The 26,262-nt window shown below is 37.9% G+C and overlaps 1 protein-coding gene across 3 annotated transcripts in view; it reads right to left on the bottom strand.

The window, feature by feature from the left end:
- Ehbp1 (Eps15 homology domain containing protein-binding protein 1) overlaps positions 1 to 26,262 on the bottom strand; it is a 524,539-nt gene that overhangs the window by 101,310 nt on the left and 396,967 nt on the right. For all 3 annotated transcript variants that reach the window (XM_090376583.1, XM_090376585.1, XM_090376584.1), the window contains one exon: positions 11,926 to 11,999. In XM_090376583.1, the coding sequence (XP_090232709.1) occupies positions 11,926 to 11,999 (74 nt within the window). The remainder of the gene's footprint in view (positions 1 to 11,925; positions 12,000 to 26,262) is intronic.

Genomic DNA, 26,262 nt, shown 5'->3' with positions numbered 1-26,262 from the left:
TTTTGAAACATCAAAGAGGACCCAGTCTGAAACTGTTCCTTTTGATGTGTTTAGTGATGTATGAGGGAAGAGGGTTATCATTACTGGAAGCTCTTCAAAACAGCTGATGCTCAGTAGTTGCTGTGAGAGTTTTGGAGTTCTTGTTTCAATGAGGATATTTCCGATCTCAATCGCTTGAGAGTATCTTGGGATCCAGCTACACTTTAAATCCAGAAAGGTGATAGTTTGCCAACAAGGAGTGCGTTAGTAGAATTCATGATTAGGTACGTCGGAGTCGGGTATATCTTAATATAGGTTTTCTGGTGTTCAGTTCTAATAATGCTGGGTCATCTGTTCTTATCATTCAGGCTGCACCTAGCAGCCCATAGGAATTATTAGTATTCATGTTTGTTCCTTTTTTGCGTCGACCCAAGTTACCTGGCCCTGTAATTAAAATTAGTAGCACTAATTTAAATTAAAGAAAAATGTGTTTTTCTTTTCTGGGCTGTCCTCTAAGTTCTTTTAAGAAAGTAGAGCCACTTAAAAGAAAGATTAGCACCAGGACCTGGACACTATGATTTTATGGAATACGAGATCCTGTTTTTATCATGGTTCCGAAGTTACCTTTCTCTACGTGTGCATAAAGCGATTACCACCGTGTGCACTCGGATCCGTTCATACCCCTATTAACACTTCTAATGTAAGTAGCTTTTTTGCAGACGATGTCAAATTCTACTCCATTATCAATGAGCCGCTTGATAACCATCGATTACAAAGTCAGATCAAACTGTCTCTGGATCCAACTCAACGCACTCACCGTAAATCTAACAAAATGTCAGTATATTTCATTCTCCTTTCCCAAATCTTCTTCAATGATAATCCTTTCCTATACAGTACAGTGATACTCTTCAGCGATAGAGACGAATTAACATTTATAAGGATAATAAAGAAGAGCCGCGTCAATCTTGGAATTATTTTCTCGGGCAATGGTCGTTTTAATGCGCATGTACAAGGCCTTCATATACTTCGGTTTTATCAAGAGAAACACTTTCAAGTTTAAAGACTATAGATATGCTGCCGTTTTCCACAAGAACATTGTATTTCCAATCTTTGAGATTTTCTCCCTTGTCTGGAATTCCTACTGGAAGATATTCTGACAAAAACTGAAGCAGTACAAAACAACTTTGTTTGTTATCCTTCAGAAACCTGCTTTTTTACCACACGATTTAATAGCTATCATCTTTCAACTACCTTTGTATGAAACCTCTACATTAGCAGAAAAACAGCTGATATCAAACCTCAGGAACAAGTAATATCAGGAGTATATAATGACCATGAAGTCCTCCGTTTTAAAATAACTTCCATGTGCCCTCAAGAATGGCCACGTTCGGAACGTAAATATACTTGTCTCCTCTTCAAATTCTGATACATGTATAATGAAACTTAATACCCTTAATAGGATATTCAGAGTTGCTAACTTATCCAATCAGACATCTTCCTCAATCATGAACTATGCCAGTTCTCTATCTCCAGCATAGCCAGTAAACAATACAAGTTATATTCCATTATTTCTTTAATTTTAATAATATATTTATTTTTCTTAATTACCGGTAAAGCCATTTGTATTTAGAATTCTTAAATTAGCATATAAAAATGTGAAACTCTGTACAAATCAGTTAAACATATACTGTTATTGGTTTTACTGTTGTGTATGTATTGTTTTTAAATTAAAAAAAAAAATACTAATAATACAGAATAAACTATACGCACCGACACACTATGACCAAATTAGTCTATGCGTCAAAATAAATTCCAGAATAATATAACAGCAATTACTATTCTATTATAATGATTTTGGCTTGGTAAATTGATTACACTTAGTAGGTTGTTTATACATTAATATATGTGTGTGTGAGCGTGCTAGAAATAGATTTTTTTTTTTTTTTTTTTTATGTTTCTAGGACGTCTGCTGGTTGCCTCCGGGAGCGGCACGCGCATTAGAAGCAGCAAATGGAGGGGTGTTGTCTCAGTGTCAGTAGCAGCGTTGCGCTGATGGTGCAGCCACAAAAATCAATTGCCAGGAAAAACAAGCGATGAACTGCAAATATTTTGCTGCCGGAGGGGAGTAAAGCTCTGGCTCTTGTGCTGTCACTAGCAGCATGAGAAATAAGTAGGATGCGAGGAGCACTTGCCACAAGAAATTTATTTCAGAATTGTAGAAATTAGCAGACGGCAAAACCACGTCCGGTTATGGTATCAAAGTAAAGTGCGAATTGGGCGCAAACTATAATTAATCTATCACAGATGCAATTTAGACTTCATTTAAAGCCATGTTGAACTGAAATTTTGCTAGAATTTAGGACAAACGTCCACATGATCCATCTGCGGAAATGTGCGCTTCAAAATCTGTGATAGATCTTCACAATAACCACTAGAAGCTCACAAGGACTAGCCAGATGCGTAATGATAGTTTCATAGTTTTGCAAAATAAGGATACAGTAGAACGAGCGGAAACGGTAACTAAATGAATTTTAATGCGGTAAAGAATATGGAAACCAGTGCCACAGGCCGATAGACCCATTTTTTTTTTTTATTCGCAGTTTATGATGCAACAACCATTAGATATTCCAAATTCATCCAAACGAAAAGGTTGCTTTTATAATACACATTCATTAGTTTTAATTTAGGGCTGCGAATTGGAACATTTTTGTTTTCCAACCTGAGGCATAAAAAGAAAAACCTACATATCAAAAAAGACAATGACTGACTTACTTTTTCTTACAGTTTGTAAATTTCCCACCCCACCGAGGTTTCTGAATCAAAACTATGTGACCACCGCTTACGTTGGAATTAAAGTTTAAAGGGTAGGCTGCTGCCTTAATTCATGCAGTCGGAACTATTTTCAAACGGGCCGAATGAAGCCAACACTTTAAACAGCGCATTTTTTTTTTAAATCTAACTTGCATATCCCTATGCGAACGCTTTTCGTACTGCATTCCATTGCAAATAATAATTACATTATCACACAAAGCGAGTTTTTCTTCCTGAGACTTGTTATTGATGCAGGGCAGCGGTTCCCAAACTGGGGTACGCCAAACGATCCTCTGGAACTGGTCAAATTATTCGTTCTATGTACAGCAAATTGATAATAGATAAAGATAGATGATGATAGATTTTATATTTATGTAAAAATAAGAATAAAGTTGAGTTGTTTTAAACATAAAACTTTGAATTTTATTTTCAGAAAACCCAGTTTGCGCGCGCGCGCACACACACACACACACAGACACACACAGAAACATATCGCGTACCCCCTATATATAAATAGGGGGTACGCGAACTTTTTTTCATTTTTGAAGGGGTCTACTATAGATCTCAGTAGTTTGGGAACCAGTGATGTAAGGTTTTAGGCGCAACAGGAACTAATGCCGTATATAATTCTATATAAAATCGGTGTAGATATACCATAGTTTACCCATAAATTTGAACTACGTATGTAGTGTAAAGGTATTGTTTTAAATGTATCTCATATTGTGGCTACCTTCACAACGAGATAGCTGGTATTGCACTACTTCGAATAAATAACGCTTCTCTAGTAGAGAAGACTACTGTTATTTATTTTCGGTGGACACCACCCAGACGATCGTTTCGAAGCTAGTTTGTATATGTGTGGGATAATAACTCTACTATCCACTTGTCCCTATTAGACTTAGAAAAGCAAAAAATAGAGGGAAAGTTATAGAAGAGTGGAAGAAGAAAAGAAACGGTGTAGACGATGAAAGGGACAGTAACTCCTTCAACTCACACCACTCAAAAACTCATAAATTCCTCGAATAGGCAACGCTTCCCCAAGAGATAAGACTGTTGTTACCTATTTTCGGAAACTCCGTGAATATCAGGTGACCTTCTCAAGGCTGGTTGGCCTTTCATCGGTGGGTGGGCAGTTCGAAGCTAGTTGGCTTTATCATCAATGAGTGGGTAACTACATACGTAGTTCAGTATTTGAACTACGTATGTAGTATAAAGGCATCGTTTTAATATCGGTGTAGATACACTATGGTGTATCTACACCGATATTATATAGTTAATTACCTAAACCCATAAGAAACTATGCCTTGTGCATTTCGTCTTCTAATACATTATTATTTATTCACCATTTGGCATCTCTCATATTGTGGAAATAACTTCGCAACTGTGATGATAAGTTGCATTACCAGGGTACCTACCCACTCACTGATGATGAAGCCAACTAACTTCGAAACGATCGTCTGGGTGGTGCTATCCACCCAGACGATCTTAAAATAAATAACAGTAGTTTTCTTTACTAGAGAAGCGTTATTTATTTGAAGTAGTGAAATACCAGCTATGTCGTGAAGGCACCCACAATATGAGATACAATTAAAACGATTCCTTTACACTGCATACGTAGTTCAAATTTATGGGTAAACTATAAATAACGTTTAAATATGGTGTATCTACACCGATATTATATAGTTAATTATATAAACCAGGCGCAATGTGGCCGAAGCAGCTTTTGCGCCACAAAACTACAACAACATTACATAAATTCATAAGAAATTATGCCTTGTGCCCTTCTAATAATTATGTCTGTAAATTTCACGTGTTCTGCAGTCCATTTGCTATTTTGCTGGATGAAAAAAAAAAAAAAACCCGCGTTTTCGGGAGGAAGAAACCATGCGATCCTCGCCTGAGACCAACTAATTCAGCCATGTTGTGAAAAAAGACCCATAAAAATTCCTCGCGTCACTGATGGGATTCGAACTTTGAGACATGAAATTGTCCAACAGATAAATGCGGGAGCAGGTAATCTAAAATTATCAGGCATTCCACGTTTACAGGGCATTTTCTAAATTCAACAAGTTGTGTCAGTTGTATTTCATGTTATTTACTGCATTCCAGTATAATCATGTTTTGCATCCATTTCTTTGATACCGCTGGTTACGTCACGAAACTTTAACATCGTATTTTTTATTTATTTTTTTTTTTAAATTAGGCTGCTTTCGAAAACTCTCAAGAATATTTTACTTTCCTTTTTGTTGTCAGAAACCCACTGTATCATTTATGGCATTCAATTCTGTATCACCTAAAATTTATGTTTCTCTGTACCAGATACAATGTTAAATATTCATATTACCCCCCCCACCCCACCTCATCTTTGGGTTTACCTGAACAAACTTATTTTAATAATAATAAGAAGAATGCTCCAACTGGTCTTCTCAAGTCTTCTGGGTCAGATGTTGTATTAAAATACATAATTATATACACCTATTTAAGTACGGCAGTTTTTTTTATTTATTTTTTTTATAACTAAATGATGAAAATGCTAAGAGTAGTGTGGGACATTGCGCCTTATACATATTTATCGTATGAAGACGGTCCCGGACAGAAGGTACTGTATCCAGCAAAGCCATGAGTGCAGTGGTGAATATGTTCGCATAGTGTTATGCTGTTTGTATTGAGTGATCCGTCTAGCCCAGTGAAAAGCAGATTATGCAACCAATTGGTTTCTTTCCTTCCCTCGTGGAGGCGGACGGTATACTATTATCATTCCAAATGCTTAGTACTGGTGCTGATAAAAGATCCCACCCTGGGTTCCAGTGACAGAGTCGTTAAAAAAAAAAAAATTAAATTAAACGTAACGTTTTTATTACACGTATTTCGCAAGTCTGCTTCCTGGGGTCAATTTAGTATTAATTTTCACTCTTTATAAATTTTAGTTCTTCAACTTATTCAAAAACTCTGGACACAACTCACCAAAGTATATGAAGTCCAACTCACAGTAACTGCAAGTATTGCCACTTCGTAACTGCAAGTATTGCCATTGCAATTTTAGTTCTTCAACTTATTCAAAAACTCTGGACACAACTCACCAAAGTATATGAAGTCCAACTCACAGTAACTGCAAGTATTGCCACTTCGGTCAAGGATAAAGTTGACTTGCTAGCATCCTATTTTTTACAACTCGTGTATTAATATTCTTTGCAAAACCACCTCTCATCATTCCTACTACGCTCCATTCAATGCCTCCTGTGGTCTTCCGTCAAAATGGTACCACGAGGATTTTGAACAATTTTGATGCTAAGAAATCTCCAGGTCCTGATGGTATTTCTTCACTTGTTCTCGAAACCTGTGCTCCTGAACTTACTCCTGTTCTGTGTCGCCTTTTTTCACTTTCTTATTCCAAAGGTGCTTTTCCTTCTGCTTGGAAATTTGCTTATACCCAGCCAGTTCGTAAAAAGGGTGACAAATTCTTCCTATCCAATTATCGTCCCATTGCAATTACTTCCACTCTTTCTAAAGTAATGGAGAAATCAATTAACTACGAACTCTTAAACTATCTAGAAACCTTCCACCTGATGAACGATCGCCAGTATGGATGTTTTGCATCCATTTCTTTGATACCGCTGGTTACGTCACGAAACTTTAACATCGTATTTTTTTATTTATTTATTTTTTAAAATTAGGCTGCTTTCGAAAACTCTCAAGAATATTTTACTTTCCTTTTTGTTGTCAGAAACCCACTGTATCATTTATGGCATTCAATTCTGTATCACCTAAAATTTATGTTTCTCTGTACCAGATGCAATGTTAAATATTCATATTACCCCCCCCCCATCCCACCTCATCTTTGGGTTTACCTGAACAAACTTATTTTAATAATAATAAGAAGAATGCTCCAACTGGTCTTCTCAAGTCTTCTGGGTTAGATGTTGTATTAAAATACATAATTATATTCCATCAGTGTCGATCCACTGGTGATATTCTAGCTTATGTTACTCATCTATGGACAAATTCAATGGAAAAGTTTGGTGAAACTGAACAATTGCTCTTGACATTTCAAAGGCTTTTGATTGTGTTTGGCATAAAGGTCTTCTAAATAAGCTTCCATCTTATGGTTTACCAACTGTTTTTTTGTAATTGGTTATCCAGTTTTCTCTCTGACCACTCACTGCGGGTGATGGTAGATGGCACTTTGTCTTCTAAATTCTCCACTACTGCCCAAAGGTCAGTTCTTTCTCCCACTTTTCCTCTTGTATATTAATGACCTTCTTCCATTGGCCAGAAATCCCATCGATAGTTTTACTGATGATAGCACATTGCATTCCACCTTCCAGTTCGAGAAACCTTGCTCTGCACAAATAGCTTCAACTTCTGGGAAATTATAGAAGCCAATTTTTCTGAATTGGCTTCTATAATTCCCGCTCTCTCTTTCACTAACAGAACCAACTTTTCTTCTTCCTCATTTATTCATTGAACTTCCGTTTTCTGTAACAACCTTCCTTCATACGTATTTCTTGAAAAGTACAATCTACAGAACTTCAAGTGTAATGTCAACAAGCATCTTCTTTCAACTTCAACCCATGAACCAAGTACTATAGTTTCTAATACCTCTGGTGTTTGTGGTTTTCAAAAAAAAAAAAAAAAAAAAAAAAAAAACACAATTCTTAAATTTTATACAAATAATAACTTGGACCACTAAAGATAAATTTTATCTATTTCTGTGAAATGTCAAAACCAAAGCGTCAGTTGGAAAATCCTATATTGGTCCAGAACAATTTATCATACTTATTTACAATTTATTTACAACTAGTAATCTAGTTGTAAAATTACTTCAAATTAAATTTCATGCTCCAATTCATCTTTAACACCTTTTCGACTCTATTTCACTCTAAACCAAACCAAAGTTCTATAGATATGTCTGTACCATATAATTGTATATTAAACCAGAATGAAATTTAAGCTGCAGTTCCAGAGTCAAACCTAGAAATCACGAATTCTAATCAGCACAAGTCCAAGTTATTGCTATGCATTTGAGATCCCGCATAGGGTTGTTTCGAAACTCAATTCCAATTCAAGACATCAAACCATGTTCCAAGAAATCACTTTATTACATCAGAGTTCAGTTCTCAGGTACGGTTTTAAGTTAATAACACGAAGTGCAATTCACTACTTTCTTAGTATAACTTACCCTATCACTTGATGGAACTAGCTACACCATCTTCTCCTAATGTACTCATATACTCAAAACATTCAGTCCACTCTAGCCTTTTGCAGTCTACTCAATTAAATAGGATATCTTTTAGGTAATACTGAATGGCTCAAATCAGTTCTACCAACCAAACAATTTGCACATATTGGATTGTTATCCCTGCACTACAATTTAAATGACCATGCCCTTTCCCATTACTATGTGCCCTCACAATGCTCTTATTGATGCACCGTTCTGCAATATGTCCATAAGTTAGATATTTATAACAGAGAGTAACTAAATAAAACCGTTTTGATTCTCTGTTGCCTTTCAAGGGCGGACCTTATCCTGAAAAATGTTTCAAAAACCCAGTTCATTCTTGTTAGACCTTGAAATTCGAATTCTCGATTTATGAATAAAATCTTCCTGTTTAATATTTGTATCCCTAAATTTCGTCTATAAACTTCGTCCATTAACTCATCTTCATCTATATCAGGAATAATAATCATACATATTAACACGCATATACACACCGATGACCCAAAAAATTATGACCACCTACCTAATATGATGTTGGTCCTCTACGTGCAGCCAAAACAGCTCGTACCCGGCGAGGCATGGACGCTACAAGATTTCTAAATGTGTCTTGTGGTATCTAGTACAAACACATAACCAGCAGATCCTTTAACTCCTGCAAGGTCCGTGGCTGAGACGCCGCAGATCGGAGTTGCTGTTCCAATACAAAACACAAATGCTCGATGCGATTGATGTCTGGGGAATTTGGAGGCCAGGGCAATACCTGGAAGTCTTCCTCATGTTCTGCGAACCAGAGTCGAACAATCCGGGCGGTGTGGCATGGCGCATGCTGAAAGACAGCAGGCACCGCCAGGAGGGGAAGACCGTTGCCATGAAAGGGTGTACCTGGTCAGCAATGATGTTTAGGTGGTAGACGTCAGTGCCCAACACATGGATGACTGGATCCAGAGTATCCAAATGAAATGGATGTCCTTTCGACTTCTCTGGAGGTCAGATAAAATATCTTGTATCAGGTAAAGATTGGAATGGTAGGTTCATGTGTTTTTAAAAGGTCTGTAGAGCATTTCATGGAGTCTGTTATGTAGAGGATGCTTTACTGATAAGACTCATTTTGAAACAGCAAATTCTAAATGGAAAGCATTCGGGGAAATAATCATAGAAACTACTAGGATTTTCACACCAAAAGATATTTCTTTTGGTGTGAAAATCCTAGTAGTTTCTTAGCCTATTCAAGGCTTAGACCTAAATGGATGTCAAAAGAACTGATGAGATTTGTGACAGAGAAGAAAAATGTGTGGGATGCATATAAATTAACAGGTGATACAGAAGTGTATGATAGATATAAACTAGTCTGTAATAAAACCACAAAGGAAGTTAATCAAGCTAAGGCAGATTACGAGAAGTCTCTAGCAAAGAACAGAAAAGAATTCTATGCTTATATTAACAGTACAAGGGGTTGAATCACATTGGTCCATTTAACAATGGTTTAACAGTTGGTGATCATGCTCAGGTTGCTGAAAAACTGAATAGGTATTTTGCATCTACATTAATGCATGAGGAATTCATTAGGAATGGGAATGCCAGAAGTTCATCAAAATCTAACGGGGAGCTAAACGATTTTATGATAACCGATAGGGAAGCAATTGCTGAAGCTTAACATTAAAAAAAGGTGCCTGGGCGGATGGGGTCTATCCAATTATATTAAGGGAGGCAGCAAAGGCCGGGAGTTAAGCAAACCTTAACCATAATTATGAGATCATTCTTGAATTTATGGGAAGTCCCTATGGCCTAGAGACGTGTGAAAATTTCCCCAATTCACAACGGACGATCATAAAGTGAGAAAAAAATAATTACAGATCTGTTAGTTTCCTGTCTGTTCCAAGGAAAATAATGCAGTACCATCTAGAAAGGAATGCAATTATACATACTGCAGTCACAGAAGTATAACTGGATTTGTTAAGGGGGTGCTTTGTCTCACCAATCTGATGGGATACTATGATGCAGTCACACAAGAACTGGATGCAAAAAATAATTTTGATATCATATACAGCAATTGGATTTCTGGAAAGCTTTTGATACTGTTGCACATTTTAAAATACTGCTGCTGTACCAACTGGAGCAATATGGAATTAAGGGCAAGTTACTGCTATGGATAAAGGGATGGTTGAGTGGGAGAAGACAGAGAGTCATTATCAGTGGGCACTGCTCTTCATGGGCTAATGTTATTAGTGCAGTTTGCGAGGATTCAATGATGGGTCCATTCTTGTTTTTAATATTTATCAATGATAATGCTGAAAGCATATCAGGCTTAACATCTAAGTTTGCATATGATACAAAGGTTGATAAGGTGGTTATGATGGTGATGATTATTTTTGGTTTTAATGGTGCCAAATTTTAATGCACCAGGAAGAGTAGGGTAGTTAACAATAGTAATCAAGGTAAACCACTGCAACAAGATCTAGAAAAAAATTAGGCTGATGGGCTGAAAATTGACAGTTGAAGATCGACAAATGCAAGGTACTACATATGGATAGCAGTAATCCCAGATTAACATACCAACTGCGTGGTACTACATTTGGGGAGGTGAAAAATGAAAAAGACCTGGGGGTAACTGCACAGTCAGATATGAAGTTCTCTAAGCACTGCAGACAGGCTGCCAGGATGGCTCATGGGGTTTTGTCAATGATATATATAGGAACTTTGCTAGCAGGAATAAAGAGGTGATTATCCTTTTGTACAAGGCCATGGCTAGGCTGCATCTTGAATACTGTAAACAGGTCTGGAGGCCTCATTTTAAGAAAGATGTAGATCTTCCGGAACGGGTGCAAAGAAGGGAAACAGGATTAGTGAAGGGAACAAAAGGGTGCTCTTACCAAGAAAGGCTTCAGCTCAACCAAATGCAGCATCTGGTTGAGCCTTAAATGCCTCAATCAGATCTCCTCACAGCAGTGACTGTGAGGAGATCTGATTGAGGCATTTAAGTCCTTGAATGGATTGAGTAAGCTCAATGTCGATGGCATTCTTTCTCTTGATTAAACACGTGAGGAATCATAAATTCCAATTGAGGAAGGATGGTTGCAGGATAGATGAGTGGATATTTACATTCAGCTAGCAGTTTGACTGTTCAAACAAACTTCCATCTGTTGTTGTTGAAGTGCATAGTTTGAATAAATTCAAGGGAGAACTAGACAAATTATTGCAGGATCAGTTGCATGGGTGAGATGGGTAGTTTTTTTTTTTTTTTTTGGCTAATGCTCTATAAGCTTGCTTTCTTGCATCATTTGCCACTAAAAAGTAAAGTAAAGTGCAGCCATTATCAACCCACTGCAGGGTGGAAGCCTCCTCAACAATTCATGCTGAGGGAAATGGACCATAATCTGCGACGCTGGTCCAGTGCGGGTTGGCAGATCTACCGTATTCAGCAGTCAGGGGCTTGAACCCCGGTCTACTCAAAGAGCGTGTGCTACTGCACTCCCGCTCCTGCCCACTCGGCTACGGAGGCCGTTACTAATACTAAACAGGATGATTTGGTAAGAATTTTGCATGCATAATTTAAGATTAGTTGTTTCCATCACAGATACCGAGGAACTCTGTGGTCTCTGTATATAGGCTACATATTGGTGATGTTTGCAATGCTTATGTTGTGATGTACAAGCACTATGATGGACTGGATATAATCACTTGAAGATACTTGTTAATGCTTGATGATTTACTTGGACTCCATAGTATTTGTTTGTATTTGTTTAAAGCTTGTTTAGTCTGTGAAGAGTAATTTAATTTTCGTTTGGCCTTTACACTTTAAATTTATTTACTCCTGAAGCATAACATTAGTTGGTCTTCACTATAAGTATGCTACTAATGCAAAATGTCGATAAAACCTGGAATATTTAAATTCTCAAGATACTTTGTATTATACTCACCTTCAAGTTCCATTATATTCCGCAATTTTTTTTTCAAATATTCGAATCGTGTTTCAAGATCCTCTTCTTTACCCCTAAAGTAACAATGAAAATAATTTTGTTGAAGATTACATTTATTTATCTATACGGAATTATATGCAGAACACAAAGAAAAATATAATATTGTTTCATGATAAACAGTGCCATAATGAGTCAGAACACTGTTTTAGAGGCGCCTCCGTAGCCAGGTGGGAAGGAGCAGCAGTGCGTAGCGCACGCTTCTTGATTAGACCGGGGTTCGAGCCCGTCACCACGAAATACGGAGGATGCGGAAAGGTCAGGGAATGACCACCGCATATCCCGGAGAAATATGGGCTTAGTTGCTAATGCTCCTAAAAACCAAACAAACAACAAACTTTTTTAGATCTTTATTAACTAAAATAAAAGCATTACATTACATCCTGTTATAAAAATGTCATTTTTGTGGAAACATTTTAAAAAGTACCACATAACAGGGGAGAGACAATGGGCCATTCATGGCCAAAGATGTATAGGAACGTACAATCCTTTTAAACATAAGATTTCTACTCGAAAACAAGGAAATAGATGTAGGAATTAGCTGTGCTCTCTGGGGCAGGATTGAATTCCCATGCCACTGCTGCACAGACAACTGGTCTATAAAATGAATTTAATGGCACTGATCCATAGATTACACTGTCAACAATGCTTTTGGATCTAACTAATTGAATGTGTCCTATAATAATTCATGTATGCTGAATTCAAAAATGGCATTCATTTTTTTTCTCATCACATACAGATTTCTTGAAAAGCCACACTTTTTTTTATGTTCTTGAATAAAATACACAAAAAATATACTGCAGTTTTAGTTGACATAGTTACCAATATTTCTACAGGGGGATTTTTAGAAGGTTGTGCTCAGATGTAAATAACATGTGGTGCTGTTGTTGTTATTTGGTGTTTAGGAGCATTAGCAACTAAGGCCATATTGCTCCGGGGATATGCGGTGGTCATTCCCTGACCTTTCCGCATCCTCCGTATTTGGTGGTCACGGACAAGAACCCCGGTCTAATCAAGAAGCGTGTACTACGCACTATTGCTCCTATCCACCTGGCTACGAAGGCGTCGCAACATGTAGTGCATTACTCACCATCATTTCTTGCAGTCAGCTCCACTGATAACACCACTGCAGCATGGAAAACTGCAATCAACAGCACTTGATTATTTCATGAATGAGCACACTGTCTCCCTTTAATTGTGAATTGGAAATAAAAATTTATCAACTTATTCCCATTTTCATAACTTAATTGGAATAAGAGTAGTAACAAGGAATTTTTGGGTGGTAAGAGAATTCGTTCGCTTTCAAGGTCGTTATAACGAATATAAAATAGCATTAGGCTTGTGGGAAATCCGGCTGACACATATCACACGGTCATTATAGCGTGCTAGTACATTGAAAAAGAGAGTCGCTATAAAAGAGCTTCGATTGTGTAATTAACACGGCACAACTCGTAGTGAAAGCGCCATGATTTGCTAGCGGATGGTTGATTGTTGGAACAAACTTCCATCTGTCGTTGTGGAAGTTGATAGTCTAAATCAGGGGTGGCCAACGAGTCGATCGCGGATTTAATTTCGGTCGATCACGATGAATTTTAAAAATACAGCCATCCCTCGATTTGTGCACCTTTTGCAATGAAATTTTTGAGTGGGTAGATCGCGGCACATTTTGAAGGATAAAAGTAGATCGCATCACAAATTAAGTTGGCCACTCCTGGTCTAAATAAATTCAAGGCAGAGCTAGACAGACTTTTGGAGTGAATAGATGGGTGAAATGGGAAGGGTTTTTTTTTTTTTTTCTGATACTGTATAAGTTTGCTTTCTTGCATCATATGCTTCAATGGAAGCTGCTATTAGCAAGTCAAATCCAAGTGATCCTTACTAGAACAAGGATGTGTGCTTTACGTATTATTTGTGCACACATCTTTGTACTTCATGCATTCGAAAAAAAAAGCTAATGCTAATAATATGAAAACATGCTTTACTTAAAAGCAATGCCTTGTAAAGAACGCACAGTTGATATAATCACTATTCTCCCCACACCATGGCAGAAAAGGCTTGGGTTTAAATCTTGCCAACGACACCAGGAATTTTTATGGGCTCTCTTTTACAACGTAGTGACTGAGTTAGCTAGTCTTGGATGAGGGTTGTATGTTCCCCCTCCCCATCGTAAACTCGGGTTTTTCGTTCGGCAAACAGGCAAATTGAACAAAGAATACACGATGTTGTTGGATTTTAGGATTCCTCCCATCGTTGAAGGGACTCAAACTCAAGTCTTTTCCACTCGGTGTAGGTAGGACGGCGATCCTAACAAATGTGCTACCCACGAGGGCGTTTTAGGAGCATTAGCGACTAAGGTCATATTGCTCCGTTATATACCGTGTGTAAACTGCGTGTTTTGTCGTCGATTTTCTGGATGAAAAATCCGAGTTTCCGGGAGAAAAAAGCATGCTGCCCGCGCTTGAGACCGACTAACTTGGCCACGTTGTGAAAAATGCCCATAAAATTCCTCACGTCATCGATGAACCTCGAATTCAGGTCTTTTCCATCCAGTGTGGGGAGGACGGCGATTATCTCGACTGTGCTAACCACAGGGGCAGAATACATGCAATTTACAGACAGAATACTGTATATACTGGCGCCTCATAGCCACAATTGCGTTGACGCTTAACACATCTAACTTAACCTTGTCAAGAAAATTAGGTCACTCACTAAGTTTAGTTTGTTTTTCTCACTGTCCTGAATTTAGTCAAATGAGTGGAGACGTAAACAGCTTTCTTTTTTTAGAGAAATGCAATTTAAATGTTTCCTTTTTAATTGTTCAACCGTATTTCAATAAAAGTGAGTGAAATTATGTCAAAAACTGATATAAAGAAAATACTGCAGTTACTGCGAAAGATGAAGGTGGGGAAGGGGGGTGATACCACGTATCCTGAAATCACTAATACACTGTTTTAAAGAAATCACGTAGAGGCAGCATCACATTAGGTTGCCTTTGGCGTGATACCAGCACACTTATCTATACCAGTCAGAGTTCATACCATACACTGGCGTCACTCTCCGGTCTCCTTAAACACCCTGTCACATGTAACTATCTCGGTAGTGTCAGCAAGCTACAGGGTTATCGCTTCTGGGCCGTTGTTTGCTTTCGCTCAATCTGGCTTAGCAGACCTGACTGCTGCCTGTAGAACGTATTTGCTGTCCAAATATCGTGCAATTTGAAGATCAATTATCCAGCCACCCCAGCATCCATCAGTTTAAACAAGCGACTACAGCACATCCACCGTAAAGCTCAGTGTAGACTTTCACTTTCTTTGTATGCTTTGTTTGCCATCATGGCGTTAGCAAAGCTTTCCGTTTTTGCGTTTACGGTCTGGACCAATTACGCAAGAAAGACAGATTGCTCATCATCACCAATGCGACTAATATGTATAAGCATCCAAAAAAAGAAACATTGTGTAGTCATAAAAGTTACGACTATTGGTTGATGAGTTTGACACAGTTCGCATGAATTCTTTTATTAGTTGTTGAAAGCAATTACAGCTTAGTTAATGTACGCAGCCCGTTACATTTCAGGCATAATACATTTTTTCTTAAATTAAATGAATTTTTTTAGTTTTCTGTGATTAATAAAACGAAAAGTAAATATAACTGCCCTCCTTATCAATTAATAAGATTACTTTATACAACAGTTAATAAAACTTAGTCCTTCAGTTTAATTAACAATTCTATAATATTTATTATTTTCCTCCCGTATACTTTTTCCTCTTTAGTCTCTTTTCTTCTTGCCCTTTTCTCTCTCTATATACACTCCCGCCTAAAATTTTGAAATAACGTTTCATTTTTCTCAATTTTCAAAGTTTTTATTAAAATAGAGCCAACTTGTTTACTAATTTTTATTTAAATATTTTCTATTATGTATAAAAAAAACAAAAAAAAAAAACATATAATATTTAAGAAATTTATAGAATATTCGAGATTCCAGAAAGGTGCAGAATATTCCCGAATGTGGCAGAAAGTTGTAGATTATTTTAGATTTTAGAAATAACGCTTTGTAGAAGTATTGTTTCAATATTATAGAAGATTGTAGATGATTCTACAGTGTTTTGTAATGATATTAATAAATTGAACACCCGTCATTCTGAAATTAAGTTTTGTGTGTTTCTTGATAAACATGGCAAGAAATAAGGAACTGAGTGTTGAAAGAAGAAGCGTTATTATAACTACATGAGAAGTATTGAGAAAAAAACCAGATGTTTCATTTAAAGGAAAAACCACGATAGGACGACCGCAGTGAACAACAGAAGCACAAGATAAGACCATAACACGGATTTCTAAACGACTAATGTTCTAATCGGCGACATACCGCACCTGAAATCAAAGGTGAGTTCAACAGGAACACAGAAACTCCGATGTCTACGTCCATTGTAAAACTTCGTCTTAAACAAGCAGGACTTCACGGTCATGTAGCGGTCAGAAAACCATTATTAAAACCGGAAAATCGAAAGAAACGATTGGCTTGGGCTAGGAGCCATCATGGACAACTGAAGAGTGGTAAACGTACTGGATGAATCCAAATTTCATATTTTTGGATCCAAGCGTAGAGTTTATGTGAGACGATCAACTCAAGAAAAAAATGGCCACATTGTTTAATGCCTTCAGTCAAGAACGGTGGTGATTCCATCGTGATCTGGGTCGTTTCTGTTTTTCTGGAGATAAAAACTGTTGTCATACGCTTAATTGCCAATTTTATGTTTTTCGCGCTATAAAGGAATAAACTTTCAATTTTCAGGTTGGTGTTGTAGTTATGTGCTATTGTAACAGTTATCAATTAAACATTATACGAACATTGATTGAATTGGGGAATGATGCTATTTATTTATGGATTTGTGTTTGTTGTGTAATTTATATTTTGAATGGAAGGTATTAAGGCCTAACGGTGCTAGCTAGCAACAACCGGTTCGCCTTTTTGTGTATGTGTGTGTGTGTGTAAAAAACTATGTTGAAAATTAAAATAAGATAAAGCTAAAGGCTTATATTTGAAAAAGGAATATAAAAGGTCAGAGGAAAAGGAAAAAATTTCACACACACATATATATATAAAAGTTTGTTAGAATAGATAAGTCTGATAAGGTTTGCACAGATGGAGATGAAAAGTACACAAAATGACTAGAAGGATAAGGATGGTAGAAAAAAGAAGTATTATGTGGTTTGTAAAAGGCGAAAGAATGTTAATATCCTAAAAGTTATGACCAATTAAGACAATTAGAGGTGAGGGAACTGTAAAGTAAAATGATTAATATCAAATGATTAAACAAATAAAAAAAAATAATAATAAAAAATAAAAGGTGGTAAAGCTTGCATCACATATGGGTGGTTTTTTGCATAGAAAAAAGGGGAAAAAACTGCCGGATTTGTATTTTTCTGATTTTAATGAAATTTGGAATGGCTAAACATATTTTTAAGCACCCATATATCAAATCTCATGGAAATCTGTCCACTGGGAGTACAGCTGTTACATGGGGACGTACGGGCTTATCTAACAACTCGACGGACAATAGGCGCATATGTATATATGCGAAATTTAAATTTCAATTTAAAATACTGAAAACTGAAAATATTGCAATTATCTGAAAAATATGACTGCAAAAATGTAACAGGTGTGTCAAATTTGTTGAGTTTATAAAGGAGGTGCAAGCAAATATAAAAACTGTAAGATAAATAAACACATTTATACAAATACCTGTACGTTAATACTCAAATTGATAAATGTCACTGTTGTTATGTTGTTGTTATCTGGTTTTTAGGAGCATTAGCAACTAAGGCCATATTGCTCCGGGGATATGCGGTGGTCATTACCTGACCTTTCCGCATCCTCCGTATTTGGTGGCTCACGGGCTCGAACCCCGGTCTAATCAAGAAGCGTGTGCTACGCACTGCTGTTCCTGCCCACCTGGCTACGGAGGCGCCCAATAAATGTCACTACATATATTGAGCTCTCAAACTTGTCATCCCCCATAAAAACAGTAAGAACCTTTTCATAATCTATTTATTTAAATATAAGTTGAAAATATTCATATGTGTAATACGCTTTAAAAAAAAGGGTATCTTATTCTCAGTAACTATATTAGCAAACTGATTATTTCTGCCTGTAAATTGTCTATATTCTATAGACTACTTATTTTGTGGGATAAAAAAATTTTGTTTTTGCAAGGGAAAAACCCGCCCAAACTAATTCTGCCAAGATATGTGAAAAAAAAAAAAATAAAATAAATAAATAATAATAAAAAAAATAATAAATAAATAATTAAAATATATATATATCCTCATATTTTCGGGAAAGTACAATATTTCTCGACTTCGGGAAGTCATACAGTGCGAGCGAGTAGCGACGCTCTCCACTGCGCTACATGCAAGACAGAGATCGTGTTACTGAAAGTATTCGGACACTGACGAATCATTTTAGGAAGGATGTGGACCTGTTGGAACCGGTGCAGATAAGAGCAACGAGATGAATGAGACGAACAAAAAGGATGCATGCCCTTACCAGGAAGATCTTCAGCGTCTGGAGACTAGGCACCTGCGAGGTGAATCTATTCAAAGCCTTAAACACCTCAATCAGAGGTGTTTAAGGCTTTGAATTGATTTAGTAGGCTTAATGTAGATGCAATCTTTCCTCTTGCTCGGAATGCACACGCATGAGGGGGACATAAACTTAAATTGAGTGAGAAAGGATAGAGAACTAGACCAACTATTAGAGGGTAGGTTCAAGTGACATGGATTTTTTTTTTTTTTTTTTTGCTGATGCTGTATAAGCTTGCTTTCTTACATTCTTTGCTAATACTAATCTAAACGTTTTACGCAAATTGTTGGTTATGAAAGGAAAAAGGGCAATGAAACTACAAATTTCCTGAAAAAATTTGCCAATCTTCTCTTGGACAGAGATACATTTACAATTGATAACTTAAGCTGAAATGAACCTATACTGAATTTTCACGAGAATAAATGGGATGCCACGGGATAGGACCTAGCCTAGGATTCCTCTTTCCCAAGGTGAAAACAGCCCTCAAAGGAAAGGGCTTTCAGGATGTTGAGGGCGTAAAGAAAAACGTAACTGCCGAACTGGAACTGAACATCATCTCTTTAGACGCTTCGCTGACTCTTTCATAACGGTGTAATAATGAGGGGATTCAATCAGGTGGTGAATACTTTGAATAAATAAAAAACAATGTTCGTGTTCTTTTTATTGTACCAGCCTGGAACTTTATTGCCACTCCTAGTAAATGAGTAGTAAACACGACAGTACCTTCACTGGCATCTCCGTAAGCAATCAGCGAAATTCAGTAGCTATATTAGAACTTCCAATCATTACCAAATGCAATGTTGGCTCAGAATCAGCTGAAGATTACCAAACTCTGTATCTGGATCTATTGAATGTAAGTTTCTAATTTTATTAACCCAGTTGTATATAAAATGTATTTTTGATTTGTTGTAAATACAGTAATTTGATTATTCACAATGTGCCAATGAGCCAAAACATTATGACCACTCGTCTCCAAAAGTAGACACATTCCACTTTATACCGGCACAGCATATATAGTGATGCCACGGACAGTGCCCGCCAGTACGAAGCCCATGCAATGGAGAAAGGGAAGGGAATGATCTGACGGAGTTTGAACGTGGAATGCTTTGCGGCTTTAGGAAGGAGAGGGTCAGTTTCTCGGCAACCGCAAGCATTATCGGCTGTTCGAGGGCCGCCGTGGTATCATGGTTTGGAAATGTTTTCACGAACATCACTGGGTCCCCTCAACCCCATTGAACACATCCTCACAGCCAGATCCTTGGCACTGTTTGAACCAAGTTTTTGCACTACACAGTGACCGTGTATCCAGATGACACTGGACTCTTTCAACAAGACAATATTCCAGGCGCCTCCGTAGCCAGGTGGGAAGGAGCAGCAGTGCGTAGCACATGCTTCACCACCAAATACGGAGGATGTGGAAAGGTCAGGGAATGACCACCGCATATCCCGGAGCAATATGGTCTTAGTTGCTAATGCTCCTAAAAACCAAATAACAACAACAATATTCCATGTCACAAGGCCCGGTTTGTGCAGGAATGGTTCGAGGATCATGTCCAAGCATTTTGTGGGTTTGCTTCCCTGGCCTTCAAATTCCCCCGACATTAATTCCATCAAATATTGCGTTGGATCGCAGCATTCACCAGTGCCTACCTCGGTTGCCGAACTCCGTCCTTCTGTCCACTTAGTCCAGGATACCTGAGGAGACACCTTCCGCGGTCTCGATGCCACGCCAGGTGCAAGCAGTAATCACGGCGAAAGGCGGCCCAACACGCTATTAGACAGGTTGTTGGTTGGTTGTTTTGGGTTTTATTAGTGCATCAGCGACTAAGGCTATAATGCACCAAAACCAGGTCAAATAAGAGAGAAGATTTACATTTCAGTGACCTAAAAAATTAGGTCACTACGTCAAGATGTATAGAAATAAAGATATGCAAAACCTTTATAAAAACGGCAACTTTTAAATACGTGTAAAAATATTTAAACATTTTAAATAACTAAAAACAGCTGATAAATTTACATTGTCGGATAAAATCTATTAGGTAGGTGATTATGTTTTGGCTCATGAGTGTATACTCTTCTAGCCGAACTACGCTGTACCGGGGGGGGGGGGGGGGCAATCTTGGTTGTAATCTTTCTCGATACATCACAAACATGATTAGGTCTGCATTTAAAAACCTGATCTTTTCTATCGCTCTCAGTATTATTATTTATTTTTCTCTATGCAAATCTAATAAATCACAAATCAAATGGAAGGTTGTTTCTACTACATCTGGAATGCTTATTTCAAAACTTATTTTAAAACCTCTTGACTTTATCCAAAAGAGAGACTTGTGTTAATTAATGACTTCTCTTACAAGCTCATTCGACTCTATTATTTCCATGGATACTGTTCTTCTAAATCAGCTACTGAAATTCCAACTTTCTAGATAACATTCATTCACAATTCAAGAAATGAAAACACAGAACCACGTACAAGTTGAGAGAAAGAGTTTTACGTTTGATCAACTACAAATTGAAAGGTTCTTTGAGCACAGAACATGCCGCCCATAGCACCTATACTTCACACCCCTACAATATTATATACACAGAAGAAAGAAACTCCGCTCATTGGAACTTTATACACTTCCTCTAAAAACGAAGTTGATATTTACAGGGTATTTTCGGGCTAACAAAGCTGAAAAGGCAAAAGCTGGCATTTCGGAGTTTGCAGGACTCCAGGGTATCATTCTCTTCACACAAAGTAACAAATTAGCCAGAAAAGTAAAGAACTCTATCCCCCCCCCTCTTCCTTCAACTTTTCATCATTTCTCCCTTCGCCTTCGTGGTGGTCTTTCCTGAAGTAGCGGGTGTCGGGATCTTTAACTGAGACATTGTCACCACGACCTCGTGAACGACAATGAACGAGTCACGTTGGGAAAGAGTGGGAGAGATCGGAGATTTTGAGGGATAAAGACAGCAGCAAGTTGCAATACTTCATACTGGGATAATCCAATCTAAAGCCGGATGAAGAAACTGAAAGAACATATCTTAAAGAATGGCAATGCATAAAACGAAAAATAAATCATGCATAAACTCACAGCACGCACTTAGTACGGTGCTGCCCTCTTCATGCCCGAAACATATAAAAACACATGCACAGCACAATGTTGATGCAAGTTGAAGCAGGCAGTAGTAGTTATCCTCTCTTTTTCATATATTGTGTGTGTGCATGCATGAATGTGTATTTTTTTTAATAGTAGTAATAATGCCAGAGCAATAAAAGGTGTAACGATACATAGGAAAGAGGTACAATAACCTTGAAATTTAATTAAATTTAAGAATCCAAGAGAACAGGCAAATGTCCTCCATAGTCTTATTACTTAAGAATTAATTTGTCAGTTTATAGTTTACAACTCTTGACGTGGCTGTTTGAGCTTAGCATTCATTCATATACTGTACATATTTTACTGAGTAATCACTGAATTATGACCACCTACCTAATATCACGTTGGGCCACCCTTCTTACGGATAACTGCCACTGTTTCCATAGGCATCGACTCCACTAAGTCTGAAAATGTCCGAAGGGATCTGTAACCATGATGCTTGGAAGGCTTTTCACAGCGTTGGAATAGATGATGGTTGCGTGAACATACGCCTCACTTCCCGTTCCAAAACTTCACACATGTTCAAACTGGATTCAGGTCAGCCGAATTTGGATGTCAATCAAGATGGGTGATATCTTCACTGTGTTCCTCAAACCAATTGTGCACAGTGCTTGCCGACCGGGCTAGCCGGGTGGGTTAAGTGCCTGCCTGGCAACCCAAGGTCGCGGGTTCGATTCCCGCCTCGGGCTTGGATCAAAGTACTGCAAAAACCTTGGGAGGTGCATTATGGCCACAGAAGCCTATGCGCCAACAACTACAAAAAAAAAAAAAAAAAAAAAAAACACAGTGCTTGCCCGATGACTCTGCGCATTATCCGCGCGTTCTGGAAAATCCCGTTTCTGTCCAGGAAGGAATAAAACATGCAGGGTGCACATGGTCTTCTAAAAGCTGCCGGTGGACCTCACCAGTGAAACGTTGGTCCATAACGCACCACGGTCCTAGTTCTTACCAGCAAAACATGTGCCATATTAAGCAAGCACCGACATCTGCCGGGACAGTGGAGACCATACACAATGCGTCCATGGACTCGCGTTGCTTGCGGCACATACGAAGACGTCCGTCGGCATGTTGCACCAGGTATTTGGACTCATCAGACCAACACACTCGTTTCCAGTCGTGTCCAACCAATGTGTTCTTGACACACCACAGCATTACCGTCGGTGACGATCAGCAGTGAGGAGAGGGAGTCTTTTGGGTCGTCTGTTGTGGAATCCCATACGCCTGGGTGTGCAGCGCATCATTTGTAATATTGTTCTTGCAGTTTCCATATTGTATTGCGATGTCCAATGTCGCACAATGACCTGTCGTGCAACACGCTGCACTATTCGCTCACCATGTATAGTTCTGTCGGCGGGTAGTGGTTTGATCCGTTCGGCACCATTCTTTGTACACTTTATCCACAGTAGGTCCTGAGCAACCGACAAGATATGTCGTTTCCGATATGGAAGAACCCGACGCACGAGCTCCCACAATCATGCCCTTTTGAAACTCTGTGATATCTTTACTACATCCCATAACCGATACTTTATCACTTTGACTTGCATGATCAGATGCAAATTACCACTGCTCTAGCGTATAAGGCTGTTGGGCTTTCTATATAGTGTGCTATGCGGTCATTAGGAGTGGTCATAATTCAGGGATCACTGAGTGTATATCGGATTTTACCTACAGTTTCCTCCTTTTTATGTTTGTGTTGTGATTTTTGGATTGTTCGGCTTTATGGCTTCTTTCCTTTTATGGTCTTTGGTGGCATAGTTGCTGCAGCAATTCAAATAAGTAGCTTCGTCGCTTATTTGACTGGTTTACGAAATGCAGTTTATTTATCATGTCTCAGCAGCATTCTACTCATGGCCGACACTTCATTTTTCTTTCTTCTGCTTTTGTATATGTGATATTTCAATGTTTAGACTTCGGCTTACTCAAATGTTTCTGGACTCGACATCTCTGTATTTGTATTTTAATTTTGGAATTTAATGATGGCCATTTTTTGTCACATTAGGCGATATTATTATTATACGATTTAATTTTTCTGCTGTTATTAATTAATTTAAATTTCTTTGCAATTTCCGTTTACACTTACTGGGATTACTATGGCATTTGGTTAGTATATTCTATGTTAAGTTAGTCTCTTCGGTAGCTCTATTTTTTTTACCCCTTTGCCTATTCTTTTGGATTCTTAATTTTAAATAATTTTAGCTAAATTTCACTACAGCTCTGTCCTCTTACTTTTTAAAAACTCTTAATTTCTAGCGAAATTAGTGTCTGCAGCAGCTTAGCGCATAAATAAAAATTCAAAAACATTCAAGCTCTGTTATCAAATCATTCGAATATATCATTCACTCCGTGCAACAGCTATAACCTGGCTTTACGGCCGTGTTGGAAATTGTGTACAGTCTACATCCCCTTGAGCATCGATAGAGTATTCATTTAGGTTAAATCAAGCATATTTATCAATGATATTGATGAAGGTATATCAGGCTAAATATCGAAGTTTGCAGATGATACAAAGGTTGGCAGGGTTGTTAATGACAGTAATGGCAGTGTGCTACTGCATCAGGATCTAGAAAATTTGGGCAGATGGGCTGACAAGCGGCAAATGAAGTTTAACATTGACAAATGTAAAGTACTGCATATGGGTAGAAATAACCCCAGAGAAACGTACCAACTGTGTGGTACTACACTTAGGGTGGCAGAAAATGAAAAAGATCTGGGAGTAATTGTGCAGTCAGATATCAAGTTTTCTGAGCAATGCAAGACAGGCTGCCAGAGCAGGTCATGGGGCATTGTCAACGATATACAGAAATTTTGCTAGTAGGAAAAGGAGGTGATTATCCCTTTGTATAAGGCAATGGTCAGGCCGCGAAGTGAGTACACTGCGTACAGGTCTGGAGGCCTAATTTTAGGAAGGATGTAGAGTTGCTTGAGCGGGTACAGAGAAGGGCAGCAAGACTGGTGAGGGGAATGAAATGGTGGTCTTACCAAGAAAGGGTTAAGTTCTGCAAACTGCAGCGGATGGAGACTAGGCATCCGCGAGGTGATCTGATAGAAGTGTATAAGGTCTTGAATTGGTTGAGCACGCTGAATTCTAATGGGATTCTTCCGCTTGCTCAGATTACGAATCTGAGGGGGCATAAATTCAAATTGAGGAAAGACAGTTGTAGAATAGATTTGCCGAAATTTGCCTTTATGCAGCGGATGGTTAATTGCTGGAACAAACTTCCGTCTGTTGTTGTGAAAGTTTGTCCAAGGAAATGGACAAACTTTTAGAGGGAATGGATGTGTGAAATTGTTTTTTTTTTTGGCTGATGCCAAATAAGCTCATACACTTGCTTTTTTGCATCACATGCCTCCATTACTACTACTATGTCTTTATATGACATCTTTTAGTTCAGAAACAGTTCACTTCTTGAATTATTCATTTATTTATTTAACTTGGTTGAATAATCATAAAAATATGACAGAACATTCATTAAATTTTTTAATCCAAAACTAATTAAAGATTAAAAATGATGGCAATTAACCTAATACATAATACAAGTCTTTTCTTTTTTTTTTTTCACATCATGTAGAACTTCAGCATTGTACAGTATAAAGGACATTAATTTTTGCAAACGCTCAATAACACTGGTCAAAAAGGTATTCAGGGGGTAGACTCCTTCTTGGGCCCACTATATTAGGCAAGAATTGCTTGTTCAAGGACACCACAAATAATAATAAAAAAGGCCGAATTCAAAACATGTGTCTTGTACTTTCCACAATTTCGTAATAATGCAATATAGTTTTAAATTAAAATAAATCAATCACTGATATTAACATTTTTATTGTATATGTTAAAGTCCAAACTCCGGTGAATTCTAGCATTTACCAATTCGCTTCAGGCAAATTGGTAAAAGTTCAAAATATCAAAACATGTTACACATCAATGGTTCATTCACTTTCCCGATTCGTAAATAAGGGCATAGGGAAGATATATCTGCTATCCACGCAAGGTTATCTGGGTAGCATATTTACTATATGCGGTTTGTTATGTTTGTTTGTTATTTGGTTTTTAGGAGCATTAGCAACTAAGGCCATATTGCTCCGGGATATGCGGTGGTCATTCCCTTGACCTTTCCGCATCCTCCGTATTTGGTGGTGACAGGCTCGAACCCCGGTCTAATCAAGAAGCGTGTGCTACGCACTGCTGCTCCTTCCCACCTGGCTACGGAGGCGCTACTATATGCGGAATATAGTGAATAAATATCACTGACAACATTGAGGTTGTTGTTATTGGGTTTAAAGACACAAGGGACAACATTGAGGAATAGCGGATATATCCTCTTATGCCATTCTTTAAAAATCTGAAAAGCGAATGAACAAGAAAATAAAATCAGCTTCCCTTATCTCATTATTACTAACAATCATTTGGGGATAGAGAATATATCTTACCTATGCGATTTTTTTAAAAATCGGAAAAGCGATAATTGGACAATGAGTAAAGGCAAGCAATGATAATTTCCTGGTTCGTTCAATTCTATTTTTAAAGAGGGGCAAGGGGGCTATATCTCCTATCCCACT

This window comes from Mastigoproctus giganteus, chromosome 6 (assembly GCF_048544385.1).
Source record: "Mastigoproctus giganteus isolate SK-2022 chromosome 6, ASM4854438v1, whole genome shotgun sequence".
In the NCBI taxonomy this organism is placed as follows: Eukaryota; Metazoa; Arthropoda; class Arachnida; order Uropygi; family Thelyphonidae; genus Mastigoproctus; species Mastigoproctus giganteus.
Note: the sequence above shows the minus strand (reverse complement) of the source record. Positions and strands in the feature narration are given on the sequence as shown.